This window comes from Vigna unguiculata, chromosome 8 (genome assembly GCF_037176805.1).
Source record: "Vigna unguiculata cultivar grain cowpea cultivar isolate G323 ecotype 2 chromosome 8, ASM3717680v1, whole genome shotgun sequence".
Lineage (NCBI taxonomy): Eukaryota > Viridiplantae > Streptophyta > Magnoliopsida > Fabales > Fabaceae > Vigna > Vigna unguiculata.
Genome location: NC_140799.1, coordinates 30,199,280 through 30,217,793, shown reverse-complemented (window position 1 = coordinate 30,217,793; position 18,514 = coordinate 30,199,280). Strand labels below are relative to the sequence as shown.

Genomic DNA, 18,514 nt, shown 5'->3' with positions numbered 1-18,514 from the left:
ATCACTAGAAATTTCTCCATTAAAATATCACCAAAGTATAAAAATCAAACCAAAGATTTCTTAGTAGTCAAACAATTGTGATAACAAGGCATCAATAAAATCAATAATAGGCTCGTTGCTCTCTTCCTTCTTCCCTTTTTCCCCCATTAATCAAACCCTATTTGGCGTATATAAAATATCCAACAACAGTCACTCTTCTCAAACCCTAAATCCTTATTCTCGGTTAGGATTCACGGGAAAATATAAAACTTGGCTGGCCTTTGCTATTTGCTATTTACCTCCTCGAATGTGGCAGCAACAGTTTCTTAAAGAAAGAAAACAAAAGAAAATAGAAACTGTGTAGATACTACTGCAACCTAAATCCTTATGGGAATAAATCTGAAATTAATAAACATTGTGTTGGTCGTTTTTGTGGTTTTTATCTCAAATGGCAGCATGGATAGATAAAGGAGCAAAGATAGATAAAGGTGTTGCAACTTTCAATGGCAAGCGAATGCATTCGAAGAGGAACCAAGGAAATTAAATGGAAGCAAGAAGATGAAGACTAAACAGGTACCTTAGCAAAAAGAAAGAAATTGTCGCTGCCATAAACGCTTCCGTTGAGATTACCAGAGGAAGAAAAACCTAAATCAAACATGAACCAAACTGTCGCTTCAGTGATGGAACCACTTCGCTCGCTGGCGTTCTATGTCTTTCACACACACCCATCTATTTCTCCACTCCAACACACAATTAATTTACCACAGCACACAACTTAAAATTATTCATAAACAAAAATAAAAATGCCACGAGACGGTGACACATAGGTGGGTTAAAAAGAGGTAAAAAATACCAGGTTAAACTATCATTATCCTTATTTTTAAAAGATAGAAGGAAAATGCTTCATCACATTTAAAATGATAAAGAAAATTCTTAATTATTTTTCAAAATTAGAAGTAAAGTTATTTAATTTTTTTAAAGTTAGAAGGAAAATTCTTCATTATTTTTAAAATTAGTAGGAACATTCTTCATTATTTTTAAAATTAGAAGGAAAATCTTTTATTATTTTAAAAATTAGAAGGAAAATTCTTCATTATTTTTAAGCCAACTCTAAACCTATTTTTTACATGTAGCAAACATCAAACATAAATCTAATATTTTTTTCCAATAATATAATTATGGTTCATGTAAAAATAATGAAAGAAATATTTAATTTCAATTTAAATTTTAGTAAAAATTTAAGTATAACATTTATATAAAAATTAAATTTGATCAATTTGGAGAGGGACAAAATTGGGATTGAATTGGGCAAAATAAACAAAAATTGTGACAAAATTGAACAAAATTAACAAAAATTGTGACTGAATTGAATATAAAACATGTGACACTGACTTGACATGTGGCACTAACACTGGCTTGAAACGTGGCAGTGACATTGCCACATGTCATATTGCTGAATTTTAAAATTAAAAATTTTTAAAAAATCACGAAGTGACACATGACATTCACTGATCACCTCATGTTTAAAATTTAAATGTTGTCACAAAAAGGGACTAAAGTGACCACAAATTACAAAAATCAGGATCTTTTTGAACATTTAAAAAAATGAGGACTAAATTGAACAAAGTATACAAAATTTGGGACAATGATGTATTTAAGCTTTTTTTTTTATAAAATACTCATTTTGCCCTTTATGATTTATGTGTTCAAACTTCTTAAACTCCATTTTTTTGGGCTTCTTTTGCCCAGGTTACCTACTACTTTAGACATCAAGGTTTTGTTTTGGTAAAAGATTTAATGTTTAACTATTCGGATGGTACTCACTTTGATAGGGATGTGTCAATTTGGTACCCACCCTTAAAAAAATGTCAATTACGTTTCAACTTTTGAAAAGTGCCTTAATTAGGTCATTTTCAGATAAAAATTACTAACGTCGTTAACGGTGTGCCACATGTCAAATATTGGAACTTTTTCTTTTTTATCATTTTCAAATAGTTGAGTTTGATATCGATTTTTAGTGGATGTGGGAAAAAAATCCATTTATACTAAATTGGCCTATTTTTGCTATGATTCAATCTAGGTTAAAATACTCCGTTGGTCCTCGTTTTTGTCGCAGAATCTCAATTTGGTCATCGTATTTTTATTAGTCTCAATTAGGTCCTCATTTTTGTAAATTAGTATCAATTAGGTCCTTTCCGTTAGTAGAGAACTAACACCGTTAAGTAGGTGCCACGTGTCAGCTCCTCGTTTTTTTGAATTTTTTTAAATTTTTTTAAATTAATTTTTTTTAAAATTTTTAATTTTTAAAAAAAAAATTTATGCCACGTGTCATGTCTGTAGTGTGCCACGTGTCAATCTAATATGATGACACGTGTCAAATTAATGTATGAATCTCAATTTGGTCTTCATATTTGTTAAATTGATTTGATTTGAGTCCCAATTTTTTTTAAAAATTTTCAATTTCAGGCACTCCAAATTTAGACCAAATTTTATTTTTATGTAATGTTATGATTATTTTTATTAAAATTGATATTTTTATTAAATATTTTAATAATATTAATTATATTTAATATTAAAATTTTAAATATATTTATTTTAATTTGTTATAAAATTATTTTAAATTTTTACATTTGAATTTATAAAATTATTATTTTTAAGCCAACTCTAAAATATTGTTGATATCGAATATTATACAAATATTTCGAATATAAATTTATTAATGTATATATTTATAATTTTAAAATAAAGTTTAATGTAAAATATAAATTTAAATAAATTAAATGTTGTTAAAAATATATAATAGAAATATCACTTGTAATAAAAGTATTATCATTACATTTATAAAAAAGTTAAATTTGTTCTAAATTTGGAACACATGAAATTAAAATTTTTTTAAAAAAATTTGGGACTGAAATCAAATCAAATTAACAAGGGTTAAATATGTTTTTGGTCCCTCAAGTTTGAGCGAAATTTGGGTTTAGTCCCTCATCAAAACTTTTGACCAATTTAGTCTTTCATCTTCCAAAATGCGTGAATTTAGTCCTTTTAACCAAATTTTGTTAAGTTTATCTAACATTTCAAACGCATTTCATGATAGTATTTAAATTATTTATACTGTTTGACACATTTTTGCTTCAATGTTAACTTAAATACTATCATGAAATGCGCTTGAAACGTCAGATAAACTTAACAAAAATTGGTTAAAAGGACTAAATTCACGCATTTTGAAAGATGAAGGACTAAATTGGTCAAAAGTTTTGATGAGGGACTAATTCCAAATTTCGCTCAAACTTGAGGGACCAAAAACATATTTAACCCAATTAACAAATATGAGGACCAAATTGAGATTCATACAATAATTTGACATGTGTCACCATATTAGATTGACACATGGCACACTACAAACCTGACACGTGGCATAAATATTTTTTTTAAAAAATTAAAAAATTAAAAAAAATTAAAAATTAAAAAAATATTAAAAATTAAAAAAATATTAAAAAATTAAAAAAAAAACAAAAAAAATAAAAAAAATTCAAAAAAACGAGAAGCTGACACGTGGCACCTACTTAACGGTGTTAGCTCTCTACTAACGGAAAGGACCTAATTGATACTAATTTACAAAAATGAGGACCTAATTGAGACTAATAAAAATACGAAGACCAAATTGAGATTTTAGTACAGAAACGAGGACCAACGGAGTATTTTAACCTTCAATCTATTTAAAACCTTTTTTATTAAAGATTCAATTCATTTAAAATTCATTTTATTAAATGTGGATTTTAATATGATATATATATATATACATATATATATATATATATATATATATGTATATATATATATATACATATATATATATACATATATATATATATATACATATATGAGTCAACTTGGGACAAAGGTTGAGACTGACCCAATGATCAAGACAGGCTGACCTAGGCCGAAGGTCAAGATTGATCGACTCGGGCCAAAGGTTGTGACAGGTCAACCTATGCCACAAGTCAAGATTGGTCGACCCAACCCAAAGGTTGAAAGGGGCTAGCTAAGGCCAAAGATTAGGACAAGGAGGACTAGACGTGAATGTCGAGACATATCGACCTAGACTGAAGGTCGAGACAAGTCAACCTGATCTAGGCCTACGTCACACAAGTTGGCCTGGATTGAAGGTCGAGAAGGGTCAACCGCGCTCCAATGACAAGATGGGCCGAACCAAACCAAAAGTCTCGATGGGCCAATTCAGACCAAAGGTTGAGACGGGTCAACCATGGCCGAAGGTCGAGCCAGGTCGGTCTAAATCGAAGGTCGAAATAGGTCGACCCATGCAGAAGGTCGAGACGAACCAACCCAAGTCAAAGGTCGAGATAGGCCAGCACATGCTAAAGGTCAAGACATGTTGGGCCTGACTTAAGGTCGAGACGGGTTGGGTCGGGCCAAAGGTAGACATGAATCAGGCTAGGCCAAAAATCCGCCAAAGTTGGTCAAGTTAAGAACGACCAAAATTTGGCCAAATTTCGGCAACTTGGCCTTGATAAAAATTCTGCCGAGTTTGGCCAAGTCGACCCCGATTGAAATTTACAAAAATTGGTTGAGTTGATCTCGTCCAAATTTTGGTGGAATTCAACCGAGTCTTTCTTCACTAAATTCAACTGACTTGGCCTTGATCAACATTCGTTCAAATTCGGTCAAGTCAACCCAAAAAAATGCGACCATATTCGATTTAATCAATCCTAATTGAAATACATAAGAGTTTGACCATATTGACTTCGACCAAAATTCAATAAATTCGGTAAAGTTGGTCCGGCCAATATTTGGTCGAATTCGGATGAATTAACCCCGGTTGAAATTTGGTTGAGACAATCAAAATATTTAATAACATCAAAAGAGGTGGAAAAGACGGTGGAGTGACATCACTAAATTACTGGATAACAAAGGAGATATAAGGCGAAAGGGATCTAAGGATAATTTGAAAAAAATAGGATTATTTTATATATTTAACAAATGGCATTTTGGTCTTTACATCACCTCATGAAGTTACAAGAAGGAACCATTAGGTGCAAAAGGAAAGTGTCATTTCTTTAGTTTAGGATTGACCCAACATGTATATAAGCGTGAAGCCGTTTTCTATGCTAGATTTTTTGAATGAATGAAAATAAAAGTTAATGATGATTTTCAATTTGGAAAAGAAAATTCTAAATTTTAGTTATAATCTCTCACTTTTTAAATCAAGAAAGTGTTGGATCCATCGTCGGGGTGTTATTATATTATCTATTATTTTACTCATATACAAAAAATATGTGTGATGAAAGAAAAATCTAATATCTCTAACTTGGTTTATTCTTATAAATCTATGATAGAGCACCAATAAGTTTAACATATGAATGAGATGGTGAAAGAGGTGTCATGGTAGTGCCATTTTTTTTTAGTCCCGGAAAAAATAATGTTAAAACAAAGTAAAATATTATTGGGAGGATACAATAAAAAGGGACTATTGAGAGAATAGAAAGAAAATTGTTAATATGGATAAGCAAATTGTTTAATGCTACAATGGAATTGAAAATAAAATTATTCATCCTAATATAACACTATCTCATCATATTAGAACGATTAGGTACACATATTAATAAAAACTTGAAAAATAAAACTATAAAATCGATCCAAATTAAATAAAAAATAGTTTAATTTAGTTCAAATTTATTTTATGTTCAAATCAAATCACACCACATATAATTTTATATTTAGGTTGAATGTATTGTTTTTTAAATTAAACCAAACTACAGTACGACACCTTAATCATGTCCGTCATTAGTATATTTATTAATGAATGTGGATTTTTTTTTAATAAAATCTTACAACGATGTCAAATATGAACTTTTTGAAATGTGCATATTTTTTAATATAATTATATATGTTAGAGGTCAAGCTAAAGTCCAATACTTTGTTTTTAATTTCATCGTAATCTTCTTTAGTCCTTCAGATGCTAGGTCCAAATTATAAATTATAGGTTTGTTTCAAATTACTAGAAGGGTAAAAAAGAGGGTCAACTTTGATATTGCAGTAATTTTTACGTGGGAAAATAAAATTATTGTGTGAATTGTTTTCCTACATGTTTGCTTGACCAAAGTCTAACTACAAGATCTTACAACAATCAAAGTTACATAAAGCATTTTAGATTAGTCAGTTAATTTTGATTTAAGAGTTATTTATCAAAATGGTGCAATTTTGGATTGATTTTATGTAAATAGGTAGATTTTGAAAACATTATGAGAGTAAGTCGTAAGTTGGAGGATGAAGTTCAAATGAAGAAGTCGTGGTAGAGAACATATTTTTAATTTTAACCAAATGGTTTTGTTTTGTCGAAGTTGTATAAAGGAAAAACGACTACAAGACATTTGAATATTGAAGTCGTGTTTCATAGCACAATTTTAATTAGGGGCACAATGTTTTTTTCATGACCGAATTTGTGTTTGGAAAAACAACTTTAGTGTTTAATAATATATTTTTTGGTTCAAGGGTTGAATTCATGCAATCAACAAAATTGGAGTTAGTGATATTTCAAAAGAAGAAAACAATTTATTTGGGGTGAATAATGGAAAGAAGGACCAACTTATTATCATCACATAACTTTTTAGGTGGAGGGAATCTTTACACTGAACCAAAAAGTAACAGTTTCGGGTATTTCTTCATACACATCCAAGATTTCTCATGCGACTTCAAGAGGTTTTTAAAATCCCAAAATACCCTTTACAAATTTGGAAAAGTTACGCGAACACTCTCTCAAATTTACTTTCGGACGTCGATTTCAAAAAAGTCAGAGTTAAGATGTTCAGGGGAAAAAAAAATACATACCACAGACTTCCGAATATATATATATATATATATATATATATATATATATATATATATATATATATATATATATATATATATATATATATATTGTCCATTTTACTTTTTCTAAACTTTAAGTTTAGTTTTTTTAATTTTTTAACGCATTATATTAAATCAAACTTAAATTAAAAAATAAAAAATAAATATAAGGAAAGATAAAAAAAATTAAAGAAAAAATAATTAAAATTAAAAAATTAAATTTATAAACAAAATATTTCTCTTTTTTTAATTATATTTGTTTTTTTATTCTATTATATAAAAATTAAATTAAATTAAAAAAATAAAAATAAAAGAAAAAGAAAAAAAGAAAAAATATATTAAAATTCAAAAAATTTTAAAATTTTAAATAAAAGGTTAAAATACTCCCTTGGTCCATGTTTTTGTTGAAAAATCTCAAACAGGTCCTAAGATATTTTTTAGTCTCAATTAGGTTCATATTTTTGAAGATGTGTAGCAATTAGGCCTATTCCATTAGTATGGTGTTAACGGTGTTAAGGATATGCCACGTGTCAGTTTCTCATTTTTTTGAATTTTTTAATTTTTTTAATTTTTTTTTTAAAATTTTTTTAATTTTTTTTTGAAAATTATTCATGCCACGTGTCACATCAATATTGTGCCACGTGTCAAGTCAGTAAGGTAACACGTGTCAAGTCATTGTTTGAATATCAATTTGGTCCATATATTTGTTATTTTAATTATATTTCAGTCCATTTTTTTTTAATTTTCAATTTCATCTTCTCCAAATTGAGATCAAATTTAACTTTTATATAGATTTTATAATGATATTTTTATTAAACATTTTAACAATATTAGGTTTATTTTATATTTTGTTTTAAAATTTTAAAATATTTATTTTAACTTGTTACAAAATTGTTTTAAATAATTTATATACAAATGTTAGAGTTGGTTTAAAATTAACAATTTTATAAATTTAAATATAAAATTTTAAAACAATTTTGTAAAAATTTAAAATAAATATATTTAAAAAAATTTTAAAAAATGGACTGAAATGTAATAAAAATAACAAATATATGGACCAAATTGAGATTCAGACAATGATTTGACACGTGTCACCTTACTGTCTTGACACGTGGCACAATACTAACGTGACACGTGGCATGAATAATTTTCAGAAAAAAAAAAATAAAAAAAATAAAAAAATTAAAAAATTTATAAAAAATTCAAAAAAATTCAAAAAAATGTGGAGCTGACACATGGCACATCTTTAACACCGTTAACTCTATACTAACAGAATGAGCCTAATTGTTACACATTTTAAAAAATATGGACCTAATTGAGACTAAAAAAAAATCTTGTGACTTATTTGAGATTTTTCAACAAAAACATGGATCAAGGGAGTATTTTAACCTAAATAAAATTTAAAAAAGTCAAAAATAAATTATAACTATATATATATATATATATATATATATATATATATATATATTATTTTGTCGTTTTTAAAATTTTTTAATTAAGTTTAATTGTTTTAATTTTAATTTAGTTTTATTAATTTTTTAAAATTATATATAAAAGAAATTAAATATGTATAAATTTATATATATTTATATATATATATATATATATATGTTTTATTTTATTTTAAAATATATATTAAAAAATATTAATATTTTATTATATTTCTAAAAGTTATATTAATAAATAAATAATAAATAATACAAAAAATAATAAATTAAAAAAGTAATTAAAATTGAATAGAAATTAAACTTTAAATTAAACTTAACTTTGGAATATATATTAATGAATATGAAAACATAAAAAATAAATAAACAAAAAACAAGGAATAAAAAAACATTTAAAATTTAGAAAAATTAAATTTTATTTGAGTTTTTTTTAATTTTACTTAAAGTTTAATTTTTTTAATTTTTTATTATTTTCTTTTACATATATTTTTTAACTTTTAATGTATATTTTACAAATAAAATAAAGTATTAAAAACGATGTTAAAATATTAAATAAAAATTAAAATAAAAAAATATTAAACTTTAAATTAAAAAATGAAAAAAATATATAAACCAGAAGACAACTTTCGTTTTTTTTTTATTTATATATATCTATAACTATATATAAAGGGGATTCCCTCTTTTGTGTCCACATTTCATAATTCCAATTTTACCCTTTATAATTTAATTATTTATTAAATTTTTAAAAATTAACGGTTATTTTTATAAGTTTTTATAAAATTATTTACTTATCTCTTTTTTCTTTTTTTCTCTTACTATTCATCAATAGTTATTTTTCTCTTATTTTCTTCGTACATTTTATTTTATTTTTTATAAATATACTTTTATTTTGTTTATTAAATTAATAACATTACAATATCATCAATTCTTAATATAATTCAAAAAATGCGTACACACAGGCGCGATAGCGCCTGTGTTTACACTAGTATATATATATATATATATATATATATATATATATATATATATATATATATATATATATATATATATATATTTTACATTCAGAAGTCGACATATCTTTCTTGAGAAGTTGACGTCTTGGAATAAATTTGGTGGTGCAGTTTATGTAACTTTTTTCAAATGGTCCAAGGGTAATATTTGATTTTAATAAATTGTTGGAGGTACAAAAGAAATGTTGGAGGTGTAGTAAGAAATGTTGGAGAGTGGGTTTTTGGCCCAAGCATCACATATGCTAATCACAATCACAGATGTTGATCGCTGTCTTCTATGGGTCGCTAGTGAAACATTTTTTTTTGTAGTAAATTAAAAAAATCAAATAGTTTACATCAAATTAATACAGTTAAATTTTTTTGTTGATCTAGAAGAAAAATGAAAAGTGTGATAAATAAATCTAAGAAGTATTCGTTCAATAAGGAGATATATCACTTTGTTTTTATTACAAACTTCTAAATTCTTCCTTGCATTTGTACAATTTGAAACTGCAATTTCAGAACATGTCATGAAAAACTACTGAATGATTCAAGATTACCATGATTTTATCCAATTTTCATGTAAGTTATAGAATGCTACTAATTAACTTTTACTTTGTTTTATCACAAATTAAAATATTCAACAGTATATACGGCGTAAATTAGTTGGGCTACAGACATAGAATGATCCATAACCTAATAATTTGTCACTGATAAAAAACATATTTACAATTTAAAACTTTGCTTTCTTCTTATGTTCTTATGATCTGCACATTTGTAATACAGTAATCACAGACATCAATGCAAATTTATTTTGGTCCACTTCAATTACATAATGATGACCTGGTTGTGCTTTATCATATCCAATTTCTTATGTAGGACTACGATAGCATACCACAATATCATGTGGGAAAAATCAAAAACTTTTACTAACACACGATGTAGAACCAAAAAAAAGAGCACTTAGTGTGCCTCATTCCCTTTTGTAGGAGCAAACCTGTTATGTTGTGCAGTGCCGTTGAACATTTTGATTTGTGGTATAGCGCACAGCATAGTTACTTTCACATGTCCCATCACTTGCTAAAACTTCAATTACAATTAACATTTTATTCTTCACAATCAAACCTCTTTCTCTTTCCCAATTTGCTGTGTACACCATGTCCGTGTTCAAACTCCAACCTACGAAGGGTGCCCTCAAAATTCTGAGAGTAGTAAAATGAACATCATATTTCATGATACTGATGAATAACAGTATCTCATGTCATGCTATGTTCGTCTCTAACAGATTGAAAATTCTGGCAGAGATGAATGGAGCATAGAGTTTAGAGTCATGCAACCTCTGGAAGTTAGAATCCTTCCATTGCAGGAGAATGATCTTTTCATGGATACCGGGCTTAAATGCAAACACTCTTCAATAGAGGAACAACGACGCATTGTTTTACACGTTTTTGGGTGGTAATCACCATCTTGCTCTTGCTTCCGTCGATTAACATGTTTATGTTCATCACCAACATGATGGCTTTCAGATTCTGTGGTTGAAACAGACCCCATTTCTGTGTGAATCTCAATTTCCAGAACGTGATGGTTCTGAGTTTGATCATGCACGCGATCCTTAGAATTTGATTCATCAACCAACTCTAGTGCTTCACTTGATTCCCCTGCAACCGTGTTGCTGTTTAACGAGCCTTCATTCCTTGAATTCTCCATAAGGGTCTCTTGATTTCTTCCCAAATTTGCATTCTCGTGCTCCAAATTCGACACGGGTGCTTCAGAAATAACACTGCTAGAGACAATACCTGCGCGACAAAGAGGACAATTGGTGTGTGATCTCAACCAAGTGTCAATACAAGGGATGTGAAAAGCATGGTTGCACTTTGGCAAGAGTCTCAAGGTCTCTTCCTCTTGGAACTCGTTCAAACACACCGAACACTCGGTTCCTTCAACCAACCCTTCGTTGCTTTTGTACTTGCACACCGTGATGGAGTTTATGATGGATTGTTGCAACCCCACCGTGGCAATGAGCCACACGGGGTGGTCAACTTGGTTCTCATGGAGAAACTCCTCGGTGGTGGTGTCTGATTGAGAAGGAAGGGACCCGTTGAGCCGCCACCCACACCATGCAGCATAGCACTTCACTTTGATCACGTAGAAACCTAGGACAACAAAAACGACAGCGAAGAGAGTTCCGAGGATGATCACGTAGGAGGATATGTGGTTAACTTGTGTTGATGGTGAAACAAATGGTGGTGGTGGAGACAAGAAGTAGTCTTGGTTAGTGTAGCAGTTGTAAGGGCATGCAGGGTCGCATAAGCCATAGCAATCTTGTGTTTGGGTTTGGTTTGAGGTTGTTGTTTCATCTGGGAAGAGTTTTCTGAGTTTTTTGGCCATTGAAGTGTGTTTTATGAAGAAATTTAGGGACGCAAAGGGACATAGAGAAAATGAAAAATAGGGTTAAGCGTGAGATGGATTTTGTTTGGATTAAAAGAGAAGGAATATTTTTCTTTGTTTTGCTGTCTCTTTCGAAGGTTTAGGAAACTATTTAGGTGTTTGTTGGGTTTGGTAATCTGTAATAAGGTTGAAAGATCCTCCTTATCTTGTTTGGTTGGTGCATTAAACAAGTAACAAATTAGAGTAGTTCAAGTCTCACCAATAAACATTTTTCAAAGAGTTCAGGTATCATAATTTGGCCCTATCATACATATTTGTTCAAGCTCCTTGGTAATTTCGTCTAACAAAAACTAAGGAAAACACTTTTTACCATACTTCTAACACTTTTTTTGTTAGGTAAAGTTAGATTTAAAAATCCACAGAATTAATACAAAATGCTCATCATATAAGAAATAAAATATACCAAGTTTTTTATTTTTTATAAATTTTAATAAATATTTGATAATTACTGATCACTTCTAATTTTATATCGGTACATGTTGGTGATTCTCTTTCAAAATTAAAAGCTATGTAGCAAAACATTTGTTAGAAATTTCTAATAAAAAGAATAAGGCTATTTTTAAGGAAATACTTCACCAATTAAGGTTTAAAATAATGGATGATGGATCGTTATCAATGTTAGAATAATGGTAAATACGAACCTTCTGATCTTAATTAGCTTTACAATAATTAAATTTAAATATCACTTGAAGATTCAATAAAAACATCATTACTCTTTTTAAAAGTATGAATATATTAGGAGTACTTGCAAATTGTTGGTATAAAGTCTTTATCATGATAGCCATATCCCATCTTAAAGTTTGGTAAATTAATTCAGTAATCGTATTCAAAGCTCAAAACAAAATAAATTCAACGAATTGATATTGAAAAGCTTGAGGTAGTGATTGCTAGTGGAATTCGTGGCCTTTTTCTTTTTCTTAAATTTAAATAGTTTTGTTTAAATAGAAGACTTGTTACGGATATTCTAATCAATTAATAATTATATATTATATCCGTGATACTTTATAATCATTTATAGCTCATAAGTTGCTCTCCATTTTTATAATCCCATTACCCTGAACATACTCCTCAGCAAGCGCCATAAACGAGAATAGAAAATGACTTTACCAAACTAAAAGGAGTCAAATATAACTATTTTTGAATTACTTGTTATTTTATGGGTTGGGTGTCTAAAAGGTCTAAGGCCATTACTTCCCACACTCTATCATTTTCTTCCTATACCCTATTACTTCTCATATCAGTTTCGGAATTTAATTTTTGGAACACAATAAACAATATTCCAGAATTTGTTTTTTCGGAAATTAACACTCCTTTTTGCAAAAAATATTTTTTGGAATATTTTGATGTGGTGAGAGGTGAAATTTGATGGCGTGTAAGAAGCTTTAACTAAAGTTTAGCCTAGTCAAGCTCATTTGGTCTCAATATTTTTACCAAGTGGAGAAGGTTTTTGAAGGTCAAGAGAGAGTGTTTTTTCACAGTCCTTGGAAGAGAGAAAAAAGAGAGCAAATTTGTTGGCATATGCACCAAGCCACCGCACTAACATTTCTGCTTTGTTGGATGGTGTTGAAATTTTGACAGCAAGTTCGAAGAATAATGTTATTCACTTTGACCGTTGAGATCATCAATTGTGGGTATGAGGTTAGAAAAATCAATATCACATTGTTCTCTATTTTAGGTTTTTCTTTCTTTGTTCTTCATATTTGAGAGTATTATTGCTTTGATGTATTAGCTAGTCATAGGCACTTGTTTGTGCTTTTAATTTGACTCTCTTATACCTATATTTGATTTTAGTGGAGCCTGATTTACCAGCTTGTGTCCATGGATTTCTACTTCCCACATTAAGATGGTTTTGTCATATTAAAATTATTGGTGTTCTTTTTGTGTGATTATTATTGCAATTTTATTTTGTTGTTGCTCCACGTATATTCTTTCAAGTTTGGGGGAATTATTTTTGTTGCATACTTTAGTATATGTGGTTGTTGTTATTGTTTCCCCTATCAAAGTGATATCAAAGCTCCTTGGTTTAGAGTTATATTTACTTGCTTCAATGATGGAGCAAATACAATGACAATTGTTTTAAATGGTACAAATTATCATTTGCACAAGGATAAGATGAAAGATTTGTTGTTTGTGAAGAAATTGCATATTTTCGTCTTTACTACCCAAAAGTTGAGCACCAATAGGTGTGTGGTTTTATTCAATGTAGATGACATGCTAGAAGTTTAGGGGAGAAGATTAAGTCTTTGTATGCTTATAAGTTAGGCAACAATAAATTATATTTGTTGAATTGCTTGATGAATTAGAGGTACAGGGAGAATTCTTCCATTTTCTATCATTTAAATTAATTTCAAGGTCTCCTACATTAGCCATCAGGAATGAGTATCAACTTTGATGATGAAGTTTTGGGACTATGGCTATTGAATACTTTACCAGGGTCTTAGGAGATATTTCAAGTTTTGATTATATATACTCAGTCCCTAATGGCATTGTTTCTTTCCAAATGGAACAAAGTGATGCTTTCAATGAAGATATGAGAAGGAAGACACATAGTTCTTAATCTCAGTCTAAGGTGCTTGTCACAAAAAATAGGGGGAAGTCAGAAAAAGGAACCGAAGGATGGTAGACAAAAGAGTAGCAAGTTCAAGTCGAGATATAAGAATGTGGAGTGTCATTATTGTAATAAAATAGGGCACATTAAAAAAATACTACTTTAGGAGGAGAAAGGAGAACAAAGACAAAAAGAGCAAACAAAAAGAGAATGATCATGATGATGATGATGATCATATTACTACAACTACCACATGCGGTGATCTTGTTCGTCTTCATGACTATGAGTCTATTAATCTTGTATATGATGAGAGCACGTGGATTATTCATAGTGGTTTTACACTACACGTTACATCGAGGAAGTATTTCTTCACATCTTACACTTTTGGTGATTTTGGAGTGTTGAAGACAGGTAATGATGTTGTGTCAAAGGTTGTTGGTGTTGGGAGTGCAATTACTACTCAGACGAGTCAAACATGCTCTAAATGTTTTTTTTAATGTAATCTCAACACATTTGATTGATGATAATGATTATGACAATCACTTTGGTTTTGGTAAAAGGAAACTCACTAAAAGTAACTTGGTAATGGCTATATAGGGGGAGCAAAATTCTAAATTGTATTGGTTCAAAGCTTTGGTTGCTAAAGATAGCGTGAATGCTATATGTATGTGTTGCCACCGAAATCACGAAATGTCATAAAAGGATTGGACTTAATCACACAAAACTTTTCTTTTTTCTTTTTCCTTTATTTATTTATTTATTTATTTTTTATTTTAAAGGAAATTAAAATTTCAAAGAAACTTTAATTTATTTTTTTTATTAAACCTATTTTATTTTTATTATTATTTTATTTGTTTATTTATTTTTTAAAAGGATTTTTATTAAGCCGGACGAAATTAGGTGTTGACAATATGCAAGCATCTTTGTGGCATCGAAGGATTGGTAATATAAATGAGAAAAAAGGCTTAATTACTTAGTAAAAAATTATGTACTTTTGGGATTGAAGAGTGTTGAGTTGGAGAAATGTTCTCATTGAAGGTAAACAAACCAGAGTATCCTTCAAGAAACATCCTTCTTTAAGGAAGTCAAAGTTGGTGAATTATGATGTTTGTGGCCCATTAAAGGTAAAGACGTTTAATGGTGCACTTTACTTTGTTACTTTTATTTATGATTGTTTTAGGAAGCTATGGGTCTATGTAATTCAGTAAAAAGATCAAGTACTTGAAAACTTCAACGAATTTCATGTTTTGGTTGAAAGACAATCAAGCACGAAGCTAAATGTATCCGTATTGATAATAATGGTGAGTACTTGATAAAAACCCATTTTAGAATTTAGCATTTTATGGTATTTTAGTGATTAAGAAAGCTAACAATGTTTTGTGTGTACGGGAAGACAATGTATCTTTATTGGTTATGAATATGATGAATGTGGATACAAGTTGTATGATCCTATAGAGAATACACTAGTTCGAAGTCGTGGTGTGCAATTCATGGAGGACCAAACAATTGAAGACATTAACAAGGTATAAAAGACTACACCTGAGAAAGATAGTAATCTAATTGAGGGTAATCCAATGCAGTTACCTGTTCACAATCTGAATAAAGTTGAGATTGATGCTAAAGAGGATGAACAACATGGTGATGTTGATGATCAATAGGTTGGAGATAGAGTATAGTTTCAAATTGATGATGCTTATGATGATATCGTTATACACCTAAATTACCACAAGTTCCTACCAAAAGGTCCAATAGGCTGATAAAACCATCTTCCATGTATCCTTTTGATTAGTATGTAACCTTGATTAATGGTGGAGAACCCGAGTGTTTTGATTAAGCTTTGGATAGTGAAGAAACCAAAAATTGGTTGGATGAAATGCAAGATGAGATAAAATATTTACATGATAATCACACTCATGACTTGGTGAAATTGTCTAAGGAAAAAAAAAATTTAGAGAATGAGTGGTTTTTCAAGGTGAAGTAAGATGCTAATTATATATTTCCAAGGTACGAGGCCAAATTAGTCATGAAAGGGTTTAGACAGAAAAAATGTGTTGATTTCAATGAGATTTTCTCACATGTGGTGAATGTCATCCATTAGTACTGTGCTAAGTTTAGTTGTTATTCTTGTTTATAGGTTGAGTAGATGTGAAGATAACTTTCCTTCATGGTAATTTAGAGGAAGATATTTACATGAAACAAATTGATGACTTTCTTGTTGAAGGCAAGGAAGATTGTGTGTGTAGAATGAGGAAGAGTCTATATGGTTTAAGGCAGGCTCCAAGATAGTGGTACAAGAAGTTTGAATCATTTATGTGTAATCAATATTATAAAAGGATTACTTCTGATCATTGTGTCTTTATTAAAAAGTTCTCTAATGATGAATTTATTATCCTATTGTTGTATGTTGATGACATACTTATCGTTGGGAAAAATATTTCCAGAATTAGAGACTTGGTGAGTCTTTTTTCATGGAAGATTTGAGAATTGCTAAAAAGATTATTGGCTTAAGTATCTCACATTATATAAGAGAAAAGAAGATTTATCTATCACAAGAGCACTACATTAAAGTGTTGCATAGATTCCAGATAGAAAAAGTTAAAGCTATGAGCACTTCTCTTGCTACTCATTTTAAACTAAGTGTTAAATAGAGTCTTCAAATGAAGCTGAGAAGACATAAATAAGCATAGTCCCTTATGCATTTGTAGTGGGCAATTTGATGTATGCAACAATATGTACACGACAAAATATTGCACCTGTTGTTCGTATAATCAGTCAATTTCTGTCAAATCCTGGTAAAGAGCATTAGAATAATGTGAAATGGATTTTGAGGTATCTTCATGGTACTAGTGATTGAAGGCTTTGTTTTGTTTGTGATAAACCTACTTTAACGGGTTACTCAGACTCAAATATGGTTGGGGACATTGATTCTCTAAAGTACATTTCATGCTATTTGGTTAAGTTTGCGGGGGAGTTGTGGCTTGACAATCAAGGCTATAAAGGTGTGTAGCATTGTCTTCGATAGAAGCAAAGTTCATTACCTTTACAAAAGCAAATAAATTCCTATAATAACTTGGTTTTGTGTATAACAACTATCCATTATTTTGGGGATAGTCAAAGTGTTATCTATCTCGGTAAGAATCCAACTTTCCATTATAAGTCCAAACATATTGATGTGAGGTATTATTCGATATATGATGCTTTGGATGATAAGTTGTTAGAGTTGGATAAATTTCATATAGAAGACAATGGTGTTGATATGATGATTAAGGCACTACCAAGGAAGAAGATTGAAGCTTGTAGTGAGATTGCCGAATTGGCGGTCACCTCCATATAGTTGTAAGAGAGGATATGTGTTGGGTTAGATTCCCAACTATGTGTGTAAAAAGTCCAACCTAGTCAAATCCATTTTGCCTCACTTATTAATCTAAGTGGAGAGGGGTATTTTAGGTAAAGAGATAGTGTATTTTTGCAATCCTCAAAAAAGAGAAAAGAGAGAATAAATTTGTCGGTATATTCTATGAGTCACCTCAAAAAAATTGTAATTCCTTCTTCATTTACTGTTGCATTGGCTAGAAATTTTGATTGTAAGTTCAAGGTATATTGTTCTTCATTTTCACCATTTGGATTGTCAATTGAAGGTTTGAGGTTAGAGAAATCAATCTCGTGTTGTTGGTTGATAATGATCTATTTTGCCTAATTTGGTACATGTCTTTGGCACTTAAATTGAATGAAATCTCCATATTATTGAGAAAATCAACCCTCTTTAGCTTAGGATTCCATAATGGGATAATGAGAATTAAAACATTGTGAATTTAATGAAAATTTGATGACTTATAGTGAATTTTATAAGGAATTGAACACTTTGCAGATAAGCCCCATAACTGTTATATAGCATTGAAAGGCAGATTGTATAGGTTAAGCATCAAGTATGGTGGAAGCCACGAAGGAAACTTCTGGTCAAGGAAATCCTCCAAATAAGGAATCCTCTACTGCTTAAGCACTAAGAATGGAGCCAACCCACAATCTTATTTTGTATAATAGAGAACTAATGTCTTGGTTTTAGGCATTGAGTGGAGAAATAAAAACTATAGTAGAGTAGGAATACAATGCTATGAGTCTAAATAGAGATGCTCTTAATGTAAATATTATGTCAAGATGTAAACTTGAATACTAATTTGCCTTTGCATTATCTTTGTGATTTTGAACTGTGCATATGATAGTGATGGAATGAA

The 18,514-nt window shown here is 29.6% G+C and overlaps 1 protein-coding gene across 1 annotated transcript; it reads right to left on the bottom strand.

The window, feature by feature from the left end:
* Window positions 1-10,067: 10,067 nt before the first annotated feature.
* LOC114193502 (RING-H2 finger protein ATL54-like) lies at window positions 10,068-11,765 on the bottom strand. Its single transcript, XM_028083329.2, has one exon. It carries the CDS (start codon window positions 11,672-11,674, stop codon window positions 10,565-10,567), a length of 1,110 nt encoding a protein of 369 aa, XP_027939130.2. The 5' UTR covers window positions 11,675-11,765; the 3' UTR covers window positions 10,068-10,564.
* Between the last annotated feature and the right edge of the window lie 6,749 nt (window positions 11,766-18,514).

Coding starts and splice junctions, on each gene's coding strand:
- LOC114193502 (XM_028083329.2), bottom strand. CDS start 11,674: ATGGCCAAAAAACTCAGAAAACTCTTCCCAGATGAAACAACAACCTCA.